The sequence below is a fragment of the Mytilus californianus genome, unplaced genomic scaffold (assembly GCF_021869535.1).
Source record: "Mytilus californianus isolate M0D057914Y unplaced genomic scaffold, xbMytCali1.0.p SCAF_14, whole genome shotgun sequence".
Classification (NCBI taxonomy): domain Eukaryota; kingdom Metazoa; phylum Mollusca; class Bivalvia; order Mytilida; family Mytilidae; genus Mytilus; species Mytilus californianus.
In genome coordinates, this window is record NW_026262626.1 from 5,601,301 (window position 1) to 5,621,310 (window position 20,010).

Genomic DNA, 20,010 nt, shown 5'->3' on the forward strand with positions numbered 1-20,010 from the left:
GTTTTGGGCACCATGATTGGCAAATAAAGTATTTTTTTGTTTTGTTTGTTTGTTTGTTTGTTTATTAATATTTTTTGATAACCATATATTTGTATTATGTTTTAGCTTGCTACAATGCCACAGATTTACCAAAACTTTGTAAAGAATACACAGATTCATGTAAGTTTGATTTTAACTTCATTTTTAAGTTTAAAGGTAACAGACCTCAAATGAAAGCACTTCAAACAGTTGACTTTATTAGTCATAAAGATTTAGAAATGCTAAAGGGTGGTAACTCCAAGAAGAGATATCAAGGTTCTTTTGATGGAAGTTCTGTATGTGTTGTTTTCGATTGGTGTGATAAAGACCATGGGCACAATTACTTGCAAGAAAGCCCCCAAAACATAAAGAAGACTTGGAATACTTCAAGGCAGATACCTTTGTTTTAAGAAAAACTTTGCCCTAAATATTAGTAGTTGTATGTGCATTTTCAAAACAAATTTCACAATGAGCAAAGATATATATATATATACTGACATTTACTCTTGAATTTCAACTTAAGACTTATGCTACTCTTTTTGCAAAAACGTAAGAGTAAAAATACTCATAACCCATGATTATTTCAGTATGACTTAAGATGATCTAAATAATTTTTTTTTTTAAATAGCTGCTCATAAAAATTAGGAGAATAATGGGAAAAGCTGTACATGTATAGCAGCAGTCTTGGGAATTTTATTTTCTAAAGGTATCATCTCTAATATGTTTTTTAACTCTTCATGATAGTCCTCAAGGCTGTATATATCCTTTACTTTTGCAAGATGTAAAGTGTTAGTCTTTGCAGAAATTATTAAATTGTATTTGCACTTTTATTTTATATTCAGGTCAAACTGAAGGTAAGTGCATTTGTATTAAGTCATTCAAGTTAATACATGAGCAACACAATGGGTGTCACTTGTGGAGCAGTAGTTGCTTACCCTGAGCACCTGAGATCACCCTTGGTTTTTGGTTTGGTTTCTGTTGCTTAGTCTTTAAGTTTTCTTTTATAGTGTTGCATTGTTTTTTATTTTTTGTCTTGATGTTTTTTGGTTGTCTTACAAGTTTTTAATGTCCCCTTGTTATCTTTCACCTGGCGTTTCTCATCACTTAGCGTTCGTCGTCCCTTGTCGCCAATAAATTTGACAAAAATCATCTCTGAAACCACTTGGCCAAATTTAACCAAACCTGGCCACAGTCATCAGGGTATCTAGTTTAAAAAATTGTCTGATGACCCCACTTGCCAACCAAGATGACTGCAATGGCTGAAAATAGAAAGCAGGGGTAAAATGCAAGTTGTATCTATTATCTTGAAAACTGCTATAGATAGAAAAAAATCTGACAGGGGCAAAAATGTTCAGAATGTTGAGATCTACCTATTGTCAATTTATATCAAAATTGTCAGAAGACTTCTTTATAGGAGTTCTTGCCCTAGGCCTTAAATGAAGATTTTTATCTGATTTTTGCTTTTTTGCCTAATATCTTAAAAACTATAATAGATAGACAGAAAGTTAAATAAGCAAAAACGATCAGCAAGGTTGTAAAGGAGGAAATCGTTTGATGACTCTTTAATAGAGTGTTTGCCCTTTAATAATGATTTTTACCAATTTTTCATGTTTTGCATTATATCTTAAAAATTATAATATATGTAGACGGATAGAAACCTGAATAAGCAAAAATGATCAGCAAGACAAGATGTGCTCTCAAGTCATATGTAGAAAATTAGCCCACTACTCCTTATTGAAGTTATTGTCCTTAAATCACAATTTTTGTCTCTCTTGCAACGAAGTCACCGAAAGCAAAACATAGGGATTGCTTTTTAGGCAACAGCTGGGATGACGGCGTCAAATTTGTTAGGTTTTCTGCTTAAGTTAGTTTGACAAGAACTACTTGTGATAGATCATTGATATTTTGTATGAAGATGCATTACTATCAGTACATATCAGTTAGACAAAAATTTTGTCGCCCTTCCCCCTAGGCCATTATCTAGTGACTTTGATTTAATTAGCCATTTTCATTGTTAAGTTTTCTGCTTGAGTTATTTTGATAGGAAGTACTTGTGATAGATCAATGATATTTTGTACGAAGTTGCATTGCTTTCAGTACATATCAGTTTGAAGACTATTTTGAGGCACTGTACCCTAGGTCATGGTCCAGTGATCATAAATTCAATTAATTAGCAATTTTCAATGATAAGTTTTCTGCTGAAGTTATTTCGATATGAACTACTTGTGATAGATCAATGATATTTTCTATAAAGTTGCATTACTATCAGTACATATTAGTTTTACTTCTATTTTAAGGCCCTGTTTCCTAGGTCATGGTCCAGTGACTTTCCATCAATTAACAATTTTCAATGTTAAGTTTTATGACTAAGTTAGTTTGATAGGAACTACTTACAATAGACAATATTTTCTATAAAGTTACACTGCTGTTTGTACATCTCAGTTTATCAACCATTTCGAGGCCCTGCCTACTAGTTTGTTCAGCGACTTTGAATGAATAAGCAATGTTGCTGTCCATTCGATTGTCTTTTTCTGAATTTTATACCAACAGGCAAGACATATCTCTGTGTCAACAGTATTTTGTCTTTTATCTTTAAAATTTTTATAGATATATAGAAACAAAACTAAGCAAAATTGATCAGCATGACAAGATATGCATATATGTTAAATGGCATAAATTGTAATTTTACACCTTATTGGGGTTATTTCTCTTAAATGATGATTTTTATCCATTTTTAGTGTTTTTGTCTATTATCTTGAAAATTATAATAGATAGATAAACACTTTAGAAAGAAAAGATATCAACAAGACAAGATCTTCAAGTAAATCATTTTGCTGAAAACATCAGTAGACATTTTATTAGAGTGTTTGCTCTTAAATGATGATGTTTTTTTACCCTATTTTTAATTTTTTTTGTTTTGGGCAAAATAAAGAAGATATAGAGAAAAAGAAAAAAATCAATGCAAGATTAACAAAAAAAGATTTTTGTCATTAATTCTAATCTAGTCCACAATGTTAAGGAATGTCTTGTTCATTGTTGAAGATGCACATAGAGTTTTAAAAACAGTCCAGTTTCTATTTTTATACGACCGCAAAAATTGAAAATTTTTTGGTCGTATATTGGTATGACGTTGGCGTCGTCGTCGTCGTCGTCGTCCGGCGTCGTCTGGCGTCGTCCGAAGACACATTGGTTTTCACACTCTAACTTTAGTTTAAGTGAATGGATCTCCATGAAATTTTACCATAAGGTTTAATACCATGAAAGGAAGGTTGGGATTGATTTTGGGGGTTATGGTACCAACAGTTAAGGAATTAGGGGCCAAAAAGGGGCCAACAATAAGCATTTTTGTAACTTCCAGACAATAACTTGTGTGTAAGTGTATGGATCTCTCTGACATTGTACCACAAGGTTCCATATCACAAAGGGAAGGCTGTAATTGATTTTGGGGGTAATTGCCTCAAAATGTTAGGAATTAGGGGCCAAAAAAGGGGCAAAAAACAAGCATTTTTCTAGTTTCATGACAATAACTTGTGTGTAAGTGTTTGGATATTTCTGAAATTGTACTACAAGGTTCCATATCACAAAGGGAAAGCTGGAATTGAGTTTGGGGGTAATTGCCCGAAACGTTTAGGAATTGGTGGCCAAAAAGGGGCCAAAAATAAGCATTTTTCTAGTTTCCAGACAATAACTTGTGTTCAAGTGTATGGATCTCTCTGAAATTGTACTGCAAGGTACCATACCACAAAGGGAAGGCTGAGATTGAGTTTGGGGGTGATGAATCATAAGGGGGTTCAAAAAATTTGGGGGGGGGGGGGGGGTTCTTTTTTTTTTCTTTTTTTCCTTTTTTATTTTTTCTTTTAAAATTTTCCATTTTAAGTTGGTTATTTCTGATTTATATTTAAAAGCAAATAATAATGATATGGTAGGAGATACACACCAAACAGGATGTGTAAATTATTATATAATAAGTATTGTGCAATAGCAAGAAATTTTCAATTGCACAGTATTGCACAATAGCAAGAAATCTTCAATTGCACAGTATTGCGCAATAGCAAGAAATCTTCAATTGCACAGTATTGCGCAATAGCAAGAAATATCCAATAGCACAATATTGCGCAATAGCAAGAAATTGTCAATTGTACAGTATTGCGCAATAGCAAGAAATAATCAATTGCACAGTATTGTGCAAAAGAAGATACTTCGTATAAATTGCTTATTTCTTGATCAATTTCAATGGGGTTTTATTCTTGAATTCTTGGGGTTCTTTAATATGCTGAATCTAACCATGTATTAAGTTTTTGGATTTTGGGCCCCGTTTTTAAATTGGTCCACATTGAGGTCCAAAGGGTCCAAAATTTTACTTTGTTTGATTTCATCAAAAATTGAATTATTGGGGTTCTTTGATATGCCGAATCTAACCGTGTATTTAGATTCTTAATTTTTGGTTCTGTTTTCAAATTGGTCTACATAAAGGTCCAAAGGGTCCAAAATTAAACTTAGTTTGATTTCAACAAAAATTGAATATATGGGGTTCTTTGATATGCTGAATCTAACCATGTATTTAGATTTTTGATTATGGGCCCAGTTTTCGAGTTGGTCCAAATCGGGGTCCAAAATTAAACTTTGTTTGATTTCAACAAAAATTGAATATATGGGGTTCTTTGATATGCTGAATCTAACCATGTATTTAGATTTTTGATTATGGGCCCAGTTTTCAAGTTGGTCCAAATCGGGGTCCAAAATTAAACTTTGTTTGATTTCAACAAAAAATGAATATATGGGGTTCTTTGATATGCTGAATCTAACCATGTATTTAGATTTTTGATTGTTGGGCCCCGTTATCAACTTTGTCCACATTGAGATCAAAAGGGTCCAAAATTAAACTTTGTTTGATTTCATCAAAAATTGAATATATGGGGTTCTTTGATATGCTAAATCTAACCATGTATTTAGATTTTTGATGATGGGCCCAGTTTTCAAGTTGGTCCAAATCGGGGTCCAAAATTAAACTTTGTTTGATTTCAACAAAAATTGAATATATGGGGTTCTTTGATATGCTGAATCTAACCATGTATTTAGATTTTTGATTATGGGCCCAGTTTTCAAGTTGGTCCAAATCGGGGTCCAAAATTAAACTTTGTTTGATTTCAACAAAAAATGAATATATGGGGTTCTTTAATATGCTGAATCTAACCGTGTATTAAGTTTTTGGATTTTGGGCCCCGTTTTTAAATTGGTCCACATTGAAGTCCAAAGGGTCCAAAATTTAACTTTGTTTGATTTCATCAAAAATTGAATTATTGGGGTTCTTTGATATGCCGAATCTAACCGTGTATTTAGATTCTTAATTTTTGGTTCCGTTTTCAAATTGGTCTACATAAAGGTCCAAAGGGTCCAAAATTAAACTTAGTTTGATTTTAACAAAAATTGAATTTTTAGGGTTCTTTGATATGCTGAATCTAAACATGTATTTAGATTTTTGATTATGGGCCCAGTTTTCAAGTTGGTCCAAATCGGGGTCCAAAATTAAACTTTGTTTGATTTCAACAAAAATTGAATATATGGGGTTCTTTGATATGCTGAATCTAACCATGTATTTAGATTTTTGATTTTTGGGCCCTGTTATCATTTTAGTCCACATTGAGATCAAAAGGGTCCAAAATTAAACTTTGTTTGATTTCATCAAAAATTGAATTCTTGGGGTTCTTTGATATGCTGAATCTAACCATGTATTTAGATTTTGGATATTGGACCATAATAGGTGAATGTCCAATTTAAAATTTTTAAGTTCTTAGACCACATTCATTCTGTGTCAGAAACCTATGCTGTGTCAAATATTTAATCACAATCCAAATTCAGAGCTGTATCAAGCTTGAATGTTGTGTCCATACTTGCCCCAACTGTTCAGGGTTCGACCTCTGCGGTCGTATCAAGCTGCGCCCTGCGGAGCATTTTATTAGCATATAAAGTATTGCTATGTGTAAATCAGGTGATAAGAAAAATGAGTCATCAATACCAGAGAGGCATCTACATTTTAATCTTTTGTAAACCCAATAACTTTATACCTCAGTCTACAAATTGATATGAAATTTTTTAGACAACATTACTGTCTGAAAGGTTTTTTTTTCTCTTACTGTAACTAGAGCTTTTACAAGAAACACTGATATATTAATATTTAATAAAAGAGCAGGTTGTCTTAAACAATAAAACTAACTTTAGGATTGTTAGATATAGTTACATAGTTTGATACATACATAAATAAATGCAAATCATCTTTTATGGTACATACATATTTTTGTGCCTGAATTTTTTTATTTAAAAAAAAAAAAAGTTATGTGTGTATTTTTTTTGGATTTTTTTTTTTTCTTTTCCATCTTTATACAGTCTACATAATATATACTTGTTTAGAAAATCCTGCATGTGTCTAGTGGGATCAAATAATCGTTATCGGGTATGATTGAAGGATATATTGTTATATTGATCTTATTTATTTTGTATTAGAATTAAAAGGTAAGGTATTGTATATGAGCTGAGTCAGATAGAAACCAACCTTATGCAAGTGCCATGTAAATATACATGTATAAAACTTTGATTGATTTTGGAACATTCAAATACGAAATGAAAGATGAGGTTTTGGTCTGTTTTGTAGGGTTCTTATAACAACTGAATTTTTAAACAGTTGCAGACTGTCCGTACAAATTTTTTCAACCAAAAAAAAGTTAACAGATGTATTGATATTCATTTGCATAAGGTTGATTTCAACCCAGCGCAGCTCATATGATATTTTTTATGACAAAGAATTGACATTTTCTTTCATCCTTTTTCACAAGTTTTGTGTTGTGATTTAAAGTTGTATAATAACTTGATTTAAGGTCTTTTTAACAAATCAATGGAGAGGTGTCAATTCTAAATTGACATGTGTTGTTTCTCTTTTTAGATTCTTGTTTCAAATTCCATTAGGGAACAGATATTACATAATTGTAGTAATTGAACCATCTTTTATGACGTTACTGCACTGGCCTTCTTCAGTTTCTTTTTTATTCTCTTAGACATTTTACTTCGAGAATCATTTAGTGTTAAGATGTCTCTTTTAAGAGATATATCAATTATCATACAATTGTGTTATATGAGTGTTACACAATTATATCTATTCTATTTACTAAATGATATCCAAAATAAATTTAGTATTACCAGTGGCAGATCCAGAAATTTTCATAAGGGGGGCACTGACTGCCTAAGAGGGGGCCCGCTCCAGTCATGCTTCAGTGATTCCCTATATAATCAACCAAATTTCCTAAAAAAAGGGGGCCCAGGCACCCTGGGCCCCCCTTCATCTGCCTCTCATTATTTAAGGAATGACTAATGTTTTTGTCTGTCTATGAAAAAAAAAACCGTTTACATTAAAAATGTGTTTATTTTAGCAATCAAGGACTTCATTAATTACCACAATAACAAAATGATATATTTACAATACTACATGTTAAAATGCCAGATTTTGATTGGTTTATAGGAGTGAGACATTCTTCTCTATCCATGATATATATTCTATTACTCTTCAAAGAGACACTTGATCATTTGTGTTCTTTTTGTCTCGCCTTGACGGAGTCAAAAAGCGAGGCATAGGTATGCTGTTTCCGGCGGCAGCGACGGCTTCAACAATGTATTAGTTTGTGATTAGGTCTAGTTCATGATGAACCACTAGTGGTAGGTCAATGATATTTAGTATGCAGTTGTATTAGCATTGGCACATCTCATTACCATGGAGATTATTTGGCCCCGCCCCCTCAGTCAAGGTCTATTAACTTTGAAACTTTTCATAGTTTACATGTATTTGTTTGTGATTAGGTCAATTTATGGGGAACCACTAGTGGTAGGTCAATGATATTTGGTATGCAGTTGTATAAGCATTGGCATATCTCATTTCCATGGAGATTATTTGGCTCCGCCCCCTTAGTCATGGTCTATAGACTTTGAAAATTTTGCTAAGTTAACATGTATTAGTTTGTGATTAGGTCAGTTCAAGGGGAACCATTAGTGGTAGGCCAATGTAAATTGGTGTTTAGCTGTATAAGCATTAGCACATCTCATTTCCATGGAAATTATTTGGCTCCGCCCCCTAAGTCATGGTCTATAGACTTTGAAAATTTTGCTAAGTTAACATGTATTAGTTTGTGATTAGGTCAGTTCAAGGGGAACCATTAGTGGTAGGCCAATGTTAATTGGTGTTCAGCTGTATAAGCATTAGCACATCTCATTTCCATGGAGAATATTTGGCCTTGCCCCTTCAGTCATGGTCTATTTACCTTGAAACTTTTGCTTAGTTTATATGTATTAGTTTGTGATTAGATCAGTTTAAGATGAACTGCTAATGTTAAGTCAATGATATTTGGTATGCAAATTTATTGGTATTTGCAAGTATCGTTTCCATGGAGATTATATAGCCCCAACCCTGATCATGGTTCATTGACTTTGAAACTTTTACATAGTTTACAAGTTAATGTTTGTGTTTAGGTTTGTTTAAAGGGAACGACTTATATAAGTCAATGGTATTTGGTATGCAGTTGTATTAGCATTGGCACATCTCATTCCATGGAGATTGTTTAGCCATGTACCTTCTGTCATGGTTCATCGACTTTGAATATGCACATCTCATTCCATGGAGATTGTTTAGCCATGTACCTTCAGTCATGGTTCATCGACTTTGAATATTTGCATAACTTACATGTTAAAGTATTGCTATTTTAATTTCAACATTTGCATTATCAAAATTACAAAAAGGCGAGACATATCTCTGTGATAATAGTTTATTAAATTAATGGATGTAATATACATGATGTCCTAGTTTATTACTTTCAATTTAAAATTTAAAAGACAAGAATAACAGAACAATCAGTATAATAATTTGAATATCACATAACTTGCTAAGAGGGGAAAAGAGCAGATTGTTACCCCTCAAAAAAGATTGTCAACCTTGACTTTTCCTTAGTTGACAATGTTTTCTCAGGGTAACATTCTGCTCTATCACCCTCTCAGCTATGTGTACATGTATTACTGCTGACGAAGGTTAATTGTTTTCTTATCAGGAGCCTGTAGAGCTTTTACCACGAAGGACAAATGTTGTAACACCACCATCACCAAGTTGTCAGATTGTATGTTCTATGAGTGTGTTGATAAGACAGATCCCGCAAAGGTTCACATGGGTAGGTAAATAATTGATTGTGGTAAAGTTGTCAAAACTGTTTATTTTAGATTTCAATCCATTATATTTTAGTAATCTTGAGATTTTACTATTGATTGGAGGGTTATTTTTTAACCCAGTGATTGGAAACAATTTTTTTGACAATATGTGTGTAGCTGCTATATTGAAAACTTTATATGGAAATCTTGGCAGTTGGAAGTTAGCATTTCAATTATTGGACACTATTTTTATCACCATAAAAAAACCTTGCTAACACTTGTTTGATAATGCAATTTGAAGAGGACCCTTGTTGATTTTGAGGTCACTAGATCAAATTTTAAAGTGACAGCAGCCATTGAAATATTGAAATTTGGGCAATATTAATGCATGTTTTGGTTGAAGATAAAGGTCAAAGTGCCTATAGATAAACATAAATTTTGGGGAGAGACAAAGTTCTTTTGATCATACAGCAGACTTTTACCAATGTCATGTGTGTTAATGCTCCTTGGAATGAAAAAGACCCCAATAGATTTTGAGTAAATTATTCTAAGGTCAAGTTCATGGCTGCAATTAATAACAGAAAATTTTGGCAAATGTTTTAATTTCTGGATAATATCTTTTAAACCATACATCCATTAATCACGGAACATAGTTTGATTATGTCCCTTGGGATGACTTCTATTGATCTGGAGGTCAATAGGTCGAAGGTCAAGGTCATAAAAACAATTGAAAGACTCAGGAACCTGCTTAAATTTTGAATTCTGAAATTTCAACATTTTGTCATACCATCACCAGAGTAAGCTTGAAAATGTCCCTTGAAAGAACAAAAAGATTTGGTTTACGGTCAATATCAGAAATTTTGCATGGTGTAGGACCTTTGCAGTAAGTGATATGGTAGCAAAATACAATGATTATGTTTAGACTCTTGCAAATAGGGTTTTAATTTATAACAATTTTGTCTTTAGAATTTATGATTTATATACCTGCCAGTTTTCAAAATCTCGACTGACAGTTTTAAGCCAAAGCAGACCAAATCCATCTCTTTTACTGGTTGTAAATTATTTTCATATAATACTCTATGGTATTGAATCAGTATATAGTTGCTAAAATGTAATTTTAACTTTTTTAAGTGCTTTTTTTATATTATAGTTTATATAATTGAGAATTCTAATTGTTTGAGGAAACCATTGGAACCCCCTACACATTGAGAAAGTTGACAGTTGTTATAATAAGTGAAAGGCTTATGATTATTGTTTTATTTTATAAATTCAGGTTGTCATAATGCATCAAACCAGGCTGAAATAAATAAAACATGTGATGTGTCGAAAAAAGTTAACCAAACTTGTAAGTATTTAAAATATGCAATTTTGTAAATTGTAAATTTAAAATATGAGCAATTATATTTGTTTCCTTTACCAAAGATAAAAACTCCAGCAGCAGTTACTTTTAAAAAGCAGATGAAATACTGCATTTGATTAAGTAATTTAAATTGATTTTTATGAAATTTGTATCGGAGATGTCTGGGAAAAGTTTGAAAATCTGTGTAAGTCATGGACACATTCTTTTTTGATTTTTAAAAGTAGCTATGCCACTTGGAAATATAAATTATATGAAAAATTGTATTGTAAGCACTCTCAATATAAAAATAAGGAGATGTAATATGATTGGTAATAAGACAACAATCCACCACAAATAAAGTGGATGTAAGCAATCATAGGCAACCGTACGGCCTTCAACAATGAGAAAATACCATATCTTATAGTCGGCTGTAAAAGGCCCTGACAGGAAAAATATGAAACAATTCAATTCAGAAAAAATGACGGCCAAATTTATAACAAAACAATTTATGGAAAAAAAAAAAACATGACAAGTACATATTTTGTAGGAATGTTATGAAATTTATTTCAAATGTTTATATCAGCAATGTCTGAGAGGACTTTGAAACTGCGCTGATCAATTATTACCACTTAAGTAATATCCATTGGAAATATAAATTTATATGGAAAATTGTATTTTTAGTACTCTTACGTCCACTTTCTTTGTAGGATTGGTATGAAATTTAATCAAATGTTAATATCAACAAGGTCATGGAATAGTCTTGTAAGAGTCTTATCGTCAGTGCTGATCAACTACTTTACAGCTCTTATGCCTCTTTGAAATAGAAATTGTATTGAAAATGTCATTTTTATCTATATAGCAATATCTTGCCTACATTTCTTGTAGAACATTAATGAAAATTTGTGGGAAGAAAAATGTTAGCATGACAATGTGTTTATTTCTAACTTGATGGGGTTGTGGAAGAGACTCCCCATTGTGATACTCATTTAATGATAACAAACATTTAAGAAGATTTTATATTTATTGCTAGGTCCTGCATCACCACCTACACCAGCAGGTAAGTAATGTGGCATAAAACATATACAAGGGGGGTAATCATAAACATATACAAGGGAGGTAATCATATACATTTACAAGGGAGGTAATCATAAACATTTACAAAAAAGTAAAATAACAAAAATACTGAACTCTGAGGAAATTTCAAAACGGAAAGTCCATAATCAAATGGCAAAATCAAAAGCTCAAACACATCAAACGAATGGATAACAACTGTCATATTTCTGACTTGGTACAGGCAGCTAATCACAAACATTTACAAGGGAGGTAATCATAAACATATACAAGGGAGGTAATCAGTAGATGAAATAAAACTTGGCGAAATATTTGGTATATTCTGCAGTTTTGTCACATGTAAGGTATTGTTTTGAAAATAAATAGAAAGTAATCATTAAAAAAATTGACCAATCATGACGGTGAATACATCATGGTACCATTTTATAATCAACATATTCAAAGCTGCTTATATGGCATGTAGTTTATCAAATGCTTGTAATTTGTGTAACCCAGGAGCAAACAAACTGAAAAAAAATGAAACAGCAATCAATAGGGTTATCCAAGTCACTAAATTGAAGCAGAAACAAATTTAAATTTCAACATGTTTATGATGTCATAATAACTCCACAATTGACCTTTCTGCACTAAAATGTCCAGATTTTATTAACCTGTTCCATTTATCAGTAAAATTTACATAATTTTGAAAGGCTTGAATAAGTTTACTAATTTTGCAATTTCAGTAGCTAATAATGCCTCTTATCATACCTCCCCCTTTAAATTGATGATGATATTAACTTGATTAAAAAAAATAAACGTTCTAATTACAGTGACCTGCCGTAACTTCACAGATAATCAGACCGAATGCTGCACACATGGAACAGACCTTGGATGTGGGTTTGTTAACTGTAATGGACCAGCCAAGAAAACATTTAAAGGTAGAATCATCTGTTAATTAGTGGGGGCGTCATGGGTAGTCAAGAGGCTGTCAATATTATTATATTCTCATATGGAATAATAGAAAAAAGTGTTATTCAAATGAATTCTAAATAGGCACATTATTATGAAGTTTTTATTATTTGGACCAAAGCTCAAGTTTAATTCCAGTGGAAATAATGTTACAGACTATTTCTTCTTCTTGGAACTTCTATTATGAAGGAACTTCTATTTTGTGACAGTGTAAATGTATATGGTCCAGTTGTTCTAAACATAAAAAACAGTGCAAATAAAGTTTGTTTCTTAGTTTTTCAATTTTTATACGCCCATTTACAGGACGTATTATGGTATACCGTTGTCTGTCGATCTGTCGTCAACATGTCAGACAATAACTCAAAAACGCTTGAACCAAATAGCATGAAACTTTGGTGAATTGTTTATATCTATTGACGTGAGCTCCTTTTCGTTTTTTATAAATTTAAGATTTTTAAGTTTCCGAGTTTTGGGGTTTTTTTTCATTAAAAAAGGGGGATTTTCCAGTTTTCGGACAATAACTCAAAAACACTTTCACCAATTTGCAAGAAACTTTGGTGAATTGTTTATATCTATTGCCATGAGCTCCCTTTCGATTTTTATAAATTTCAGATTTTACGTTTCGGAGCTATGGGGTTTTATTCATTAAAAAAGTTTTTTTTTCTCCAGTTTTCAACAATAACTCAAAAATGCTTTCAGCAGTTTTCATGAAACTTTGGTTAATTGTTTATATCTATTGACGTAAGCTCCCTTTTGATTTTTTATAAATTTTAGATTTTTCGGAGTTATGTGATTGAATTCATAAAAAAGGGGGTATTTTTCAGTTTTCGGTCAATGCTTTGAGCAGTTATCATGAAACTTTGGTGACTGGTTTATATCTATTAAGATAACCTCCCTTTAGTTTTTCTTGAATTTCTGATATGACATTGAGAAGTTATTGAACTTTATTCTTTAAAAGCGAAGGGCGTATCATGCGCTCATGGCACAGCTGTTTATTTTTTATGACACTTAAAAAATCACATTGCAAATCAGGATGTCAAGACAAGCCCTTTTTAGTTCACCAGGCCCATAAGGGCCAAGTGAGCTTTTCTCATCACTTGGCGTCGGTCGTCCTCTGTTGTCGTCGTCAGTTAACTTTTACAAAAATCTTCTCCTCTGAAACTACTGGGCCAAATAAAACCAAACTTGACCTATATCATCCTTAGGGTATCTAGTTTAAAAAATGTATCCGATTACCCCACCCATCAACCAAAATGGCCGCCATGGCTTAAAATAGAACATTGGGGTAAAATGCAGTTTTTTGGCTTATATTTCTGAAACTAAAGCATTTAGAGCAAATCTGACCTTGGGTAAAAATGTTCATCAGGTCAAGATCTATCTGCCCTGAAATTTTCAGACGCATCAGACAACCCATTGTTGGGTTCACTGGTGTTAAACTGATCGTGGTAATTGCAGTTACCATGATCCCAATATGGCGAAGGTAGAAATTGGTAACATCGTTTTCTGCTAATTTCTCCGTGTATACATGTTGTTTTCAATAATTACTCAGCCGCCAGGTTGATCTGTACGGTTTGTGTGTGAATGTGTGTTCTTAATATCATATTTGGTCTCGTTACAGAAATAATAGCCATCAAAAATTTTAGGAAGATAATCGTAACTTCAAAAAAAGATAATCGTAACTTGTGGACAAATAGCTTGAAAGATAATTGTAACTGCAGATTATATCAATGATAATAGTAATTAACTGATTTTGATAAAAAAAAAAGATTGCGTCATAGTAACCACGAATGCGATAGTGTTACATCATTTTTTTGTTGTTCACCACTAATCTCAATGGACGACTAAAATATGTTATGAAATTATTTTGCACACAACTTTTCCAATCTTTCCAACACAGATATTGTTTACAAATATATGCATAGAACTGAATCAGAAACTTATAGTTGTTTAACTTTCAAAATAAGAATAAAAAGATGTGGTATGATTGCCAATGAGACAACTATCCAACAGAGACCAAAAAACGTAGATGTAAGCAACTACAGATCATTGTATGGCCTTCAATAATGTACAAAACTCATATAGAGAAAGCTAACAACCACTAAATTACAGGCTCCTGACTTGGAACAAGTGCATACAGAATGTAGCATTGTTAAACATGCTTGTGAGCACTCTCCTCCGTTTTATGAAGAAGCATCTATTGTATTCCCAAATTGCTTATTCTTTTTATATTTATATGCTCTATTTTATCTTTTGGTAAACCTTCTAATAATGGGTCAACATCTCTGTTAGTGAACTGTAAATCCCAGAGAGTATTGCAGCCAGTTGCCAGTACTATGGTACTGGCACACAAAAAAGGTTATTGGTTGATTGAAATTTTCTGTTATAAAACTTAAAAAATCATAAAAATTAAGGAATACTAGAACACACCCGCGAAATCGCGGGCATTTAGAGCATGTTTGAAAGAATGTAAATTGTTGTAGGGTCGATGAATTTTTGTAAAAGATTTTATGACTGGAGAATTTCAGGAAAGGTATCAAAAGTCATAGGTACTTGGGGTCAGGACAATTTTTTTAGCCCTCCCCCTGTTTTTCAAACTCCGTTATTTTTTTGTTTTCTATTAATTTCAATTATTTTCGCGTTTTTCTCACGTTATACTATGAACAGACATATACTATAATCTCTATATAATCTGAGACTACTATAATAGTCTCAGATATAATATATGACCGCCGCTGATAGTAAACTTGGAATTGATAGTAAATAGCAAATACAATGTACACTTTATTTATAGTATATGTATGTTCAAAATATACAGAAAAAGTGAAAATAATTGTCCTGTCCCCCAAGTACCTATAAAATTATGTTTAATTTTAAACAGACCTTGAATTTTCAATGGCTTATATTTTTGTAACGAGGCCATATATGATACTAAAAACACACACACACATCAAAATTGTACAGATCAACCTGTCGGCTGAGTAATTTTTGAAAACAACACGTATACACGGAGATATTAGCAGAAAATGATTTTACTAATTTCTACCTCCGCCATATTGGGATCGTGGTAACTGCTCCTGATTTGGTAATTTTTAAGAAATTTTGCAGTTTTTGGTTATCTTGAATATTCTTATAGATAGAGATAAACTGTAAACAGCAAAAATGTTCAGAGTATCTAGTTTAAAAAATGTATCCGATGGCCGCCATGGCTAAAAATTTAACATAGAGGTAAAATGCAGTTTTTATACAACCGCAAAAAAATCGTTCGTATAATGCTATCATGTCGTCGACATCAGCATCGTCGTCCAAAGACACATTTGGTTTCCAGACAATCACTTTGATTTTAAGTGAATGGATCTCTATGAAATTTTACCAGAAGGTTCATTACCACAAAAGGAAGGCTGGGATTGAGTTTGGGGGTAATTACTCCAAGGGGGGGATTTTTTGTTCCAATTTTTTGGGGGGGTTTTATATTCTTTTTCTCCAAAATGTCCAGTGACCTTGGGAATAACTGTCATTATGGGAACTTTGTTTGGGAAACTTTGTAACAGCATCCTGTTACAATCATTTCTTGTTTATGTATCAATATCCACCCTTTTATGAGTTTTGAAGCAAATTTCATCCATAATTCTTTCCATGAAAATGTGAAAATCAACCTTGAAATATGAGGTTTGTTCTAGATCTGCAGAATGAATTGGTAAATGCAAAAGTAAAATCTCTATATCATCTCTGTTCTTGTTTTATACTCCAATGCCCAAAACTTTCCCCAAAATTTGCCTGCGAAATTGAGCTAATGAAATATCATGTCAACATATGTTAACATGTTACATTTAGGTGTATTTTTTAATGACATTTTCTGTTTTGCATATCTTGATCCTTCAAAAGATTTATCTAACATAGCTAGTTTATGATATTTAATATATTATGCAGCAAATTGAATAGTCCTCTTTCATTGGGTAGTTATAAATTTTTTACAGGATGTTACAATATGTCAGATGTCACATGTACACCACCACCATTGGACCAATGTAAGTGTTTAATTTACTGTATATACTTTAAAATGAGAATTAGATTAAAAAATAGTAATTCAATGTTGTCAGACTGTTTTTTCTTCTAAAAAAAAGAAGGTAGCAATCATAAGTACATTTACAAAAAATATGATATTGATGGAAATTTTTTCATGTCTGATAGATATGAAATTTAGTGGAAAAAAATGATATTATAAATGATATGTTTGTTGCCAAATCTTATCAAAACTTGGGGCATTTTAAAGGAAAATAACACTGTATAAGTTATATGAACATGATGAATTTTAGAATTCTTAAAACAAAAAATATATGAAGATGATGAGTTAGTTTGTCTACTGTAAAAGAGCTGTTACATCAGAAATATGTCTCAGTATTAGGAATTTAATATTATAAAAAGCATGAGTTGAAATATAAACTTGGCCAGGTGTAACTTCTTTAGATTTAAAGAAACATCATTTGAAGCAAGTTGTTCCACTTTTGTAATAATGTTGACAATACTTATCAATTTTTTGCAAAACTCTTGCCATTTAGTCCACTGCCATGATCTGGTGGTATGGTGCTTGCCTTTAGTGCCATGGTTGTGGGTTTGATCACTGTTTTGGTCAAAACAAAGACCAGAAAATTGGTATTTGCTGCATCTCTGTTAAGCAGGCAGCATTTAGGAGTAAGCCCAAAGACTGGTAAGATCAGTGTTAGAATCAAGGTTAGGTGACATGTTTCTGGGGACTGTTACATTGTGGATGAGCAAGTTAAAATTCTGGCTGAGCAAGGCCGTCTTAGTGCAGAGCAGTGTTTATATGCAAATCGCTTTAACTTATTCTTGTCCTGATATGCATGTAATATTTGCCACTAGACGTTAAGCAGTCATCCATCATCATCATCTTGCTATTCAGTTTTCAGAATTTTGTTGTCTCAGTGATAAGATAGTTTAATTTTTTGCAGGTAAAGATAAACCAACTACTTTGGCACCATCAACAACCATGAAACCAACACCTGAGCCAGTATTTGAAGGTAACTATGTTATTTATGCCATGTTATCTATCTTGTTAGTTTGATGTAGGAAACGTGTCACTGTTAAATTAATTCTTATACTAGTTTTAAGGGGAGTTGAAACAATTTCAAGTAAGCTAACTATTCATGTGAAGATATATGTTTAATATTCTAAAATTGACCAGTGAGCCATGAAAATAAGATCAAGGTTATATGAACCCTGCTAGGCAGATATGTATACCTAACAATCATTCTGTACATCGACTATAGTTGAACAATTACTAACATAGAAATTAGATGTCGTATCACTTATTTTAACTGGAAATTATCAGGGTCAATATATAGGGATAACTAATGTCATCTCTCATGTAGACATCTCTTATCCTGATTTTTCTTTAAACATTTCATTACTTGACTTGAAAATTGGTATTTATTGCTTCTCTGCTAATCACACAATATTTAGGATTAAGAGCAAAGACTCGGAGTCAGCTCGGAGTCAGAATTATTTGTGTTGGTACGGTTAGATGTTTCCTTATGGACTGTTACCTTGTCACCTTGTACATTAAAAAATCATGCTCAAGGTGACGGTCTAGTACAAAGCAGGCTTAATATTCATATCACATTATCATGTTCTCGTCCAGAATATGCATTTAATTTGCCACTGGACATTAAACAGCCTACCATTCATCAATCTTAAACATTTCTCTAATGATAACAATAGAACATTAACATATAAAGCTTCAGGGAGAAGTGTAGTACTCAATCATCTATTTTATTTTGTGATATTTTAAGATTGTCAAGGTTTCACATTGGCAAACAGCAGCTTATGAACTGAATCAAACTTGAAAGTTATATATATAGAATATGGTTTGATAGAAAAACAAATATAGAAATATATTTATTTGAGCTTGTTTTCCGATTATGAATGAAATTAATGGTTCCATTTGTTATGCTTTGCTACCAGAAAATTTTGAGAATAGTTCAGGTTGGTTAGTAAATGGTGAATGTCTCAGGGTAAACTGATAATGGAAAAAAGATTTTGTTTAGTACTCCCAACTTTCCTTTTACTGGGAATTCATTTTTATTTGTTGGATACCAATTTTTGTGGATTTTGTTGGTAACAGGTGAACCACTTATGTAAATATTGAATGAGTTACAAATTTTCTATCAGATTATATGCAGACTTTAGCAAAACAACAAAATCAAATATTCACAAAAATGGAAGTTTTCCTCAATCCACAAAAATCGGTACCCACGAAAATAAATAAATCCACAGTACATAGAATCAAGTATATTTTGGTGTTTTCAACTATTCCTTTTTTGTCACCTTTCAAGAAAGCGACACATAGCGATCCTAGATTCCGTGGTCAACATTTAGGTTCAGACTGTGGTTAAAGTTTTTTAAGACATCAATAACTTTGTCTAACCTACATGGAATTTTATGAAATTTGGACAGAAGCTTGTTTATGACCAAAATACACAGTATCCATAGCAAAATTTTGAAAATATTTATTTTCATTTTTTCGTATTTTACTAATAAATGAACTAAGATTTTTTTTACAGTTAACATTCAGATTTAGTCTGAGGTTAAAGTTTTTTAGTCATCAATAACTTTGTCAAACCTTCATGGAATTTTATGAAATTTGGACAGAAGCTTGTTTATGACCAAAAATACAGTATCCATAGCAAAATTTTGAAATATTTATTTTCATTTTCTTTTCGTATTTTACTAATAAATGAACTAAGTTTTTTTTACAGTTAACATTCAGATTTAGTCTGAGGTTAAAGTTTTTTAGTCATCAATAACTTTGTCAAACCTTCATGGAATTTTATGAAATTTGGACAAAAGATTGTTTATGACCAAAATACAATATTCAGAACAAATATTTGAAAATATTTATTTTCATTTTTCCGCTATTTACTGATAAATGGACTTAGTTTTTTTTACAGTGAACAAGTAGATACAGTCTGGGATTTAAGTTTGTTACACATCAAATACTTTGTCAAACCTTCATAACAATTACTTTGTCAAACCTTTATAGAGTTTTGTGAAACTTTGGCAGAAGCTTTTTTCTGATTAAGAGATAATGTCTGAAGTAAACTTTTGAAAATTTATTTTCATTTTTAGTATTTTTCTGATAGATGGACTTAGTTTTTATACGACCGCAAAAAATTTTGTGGTCGTATATTGTTATCACATCATCTGCGTCGTCCAAAGACATTTGGTTTCCGGACAATAACTTTAGTAAATGTAAATAGAAATCTATGAAATTTAAACACAAGTTTTATAACCACAAAAGGAAGGTTGGGATTGATTTTGGGGGTTATAGTCCTAACAGTTTAGGAATTAGGGGCCAAAAAGGGGCCCAAATAAGCATTTTTCTAGTTTCCAGACAATAACTTGTGGAACAGTGTATGGATCTCTCTGAAATTATACCACAA

General features: G+C 32.1%; 1 protein-coding gene across 1 annotated transcript in view; it reads left to right on the forward strand.

Annotated features, from left to right (window-relative positions):
* The first annotated feature begins 866 nt into the window (after positions 1-866).
* Positions 867-20,010, forward strand: part of LOC127724087 (sialomucin core protein 24-like) — a 48,495-nt gene continuing 29,351 nt past the window's right edge. Inside the window, exons 1-7 of the mRNA XM_052230943.1 lie at positions 867-872; positions 9,102-9,218; positions 10,469-10,540; positions 11,565-11,591; positions 12,415-12,522; positions 16,528-16,578; positions 17,521-17,589. Coding sequence (XP_052086903.1) covers positions 9,170-9,218; positions 10,469-10,540; positions 11,565-11,591; positions 12,415-12,522; positions 16,528-16,578; positions 17,521-17,589 — 376 coding nt within the window. The 5' untranslated portion in view covers positions 867-872; positions 9,102-9,169. The remainder of the gene's footprint in view (positions 873-9,101; positions 9,219-10,468; positions 10,541-11,564; positions 11,592-12,414; positions 12,523-16,527; positions 16,579-17,520; positions 17,590-20,010) is intronic.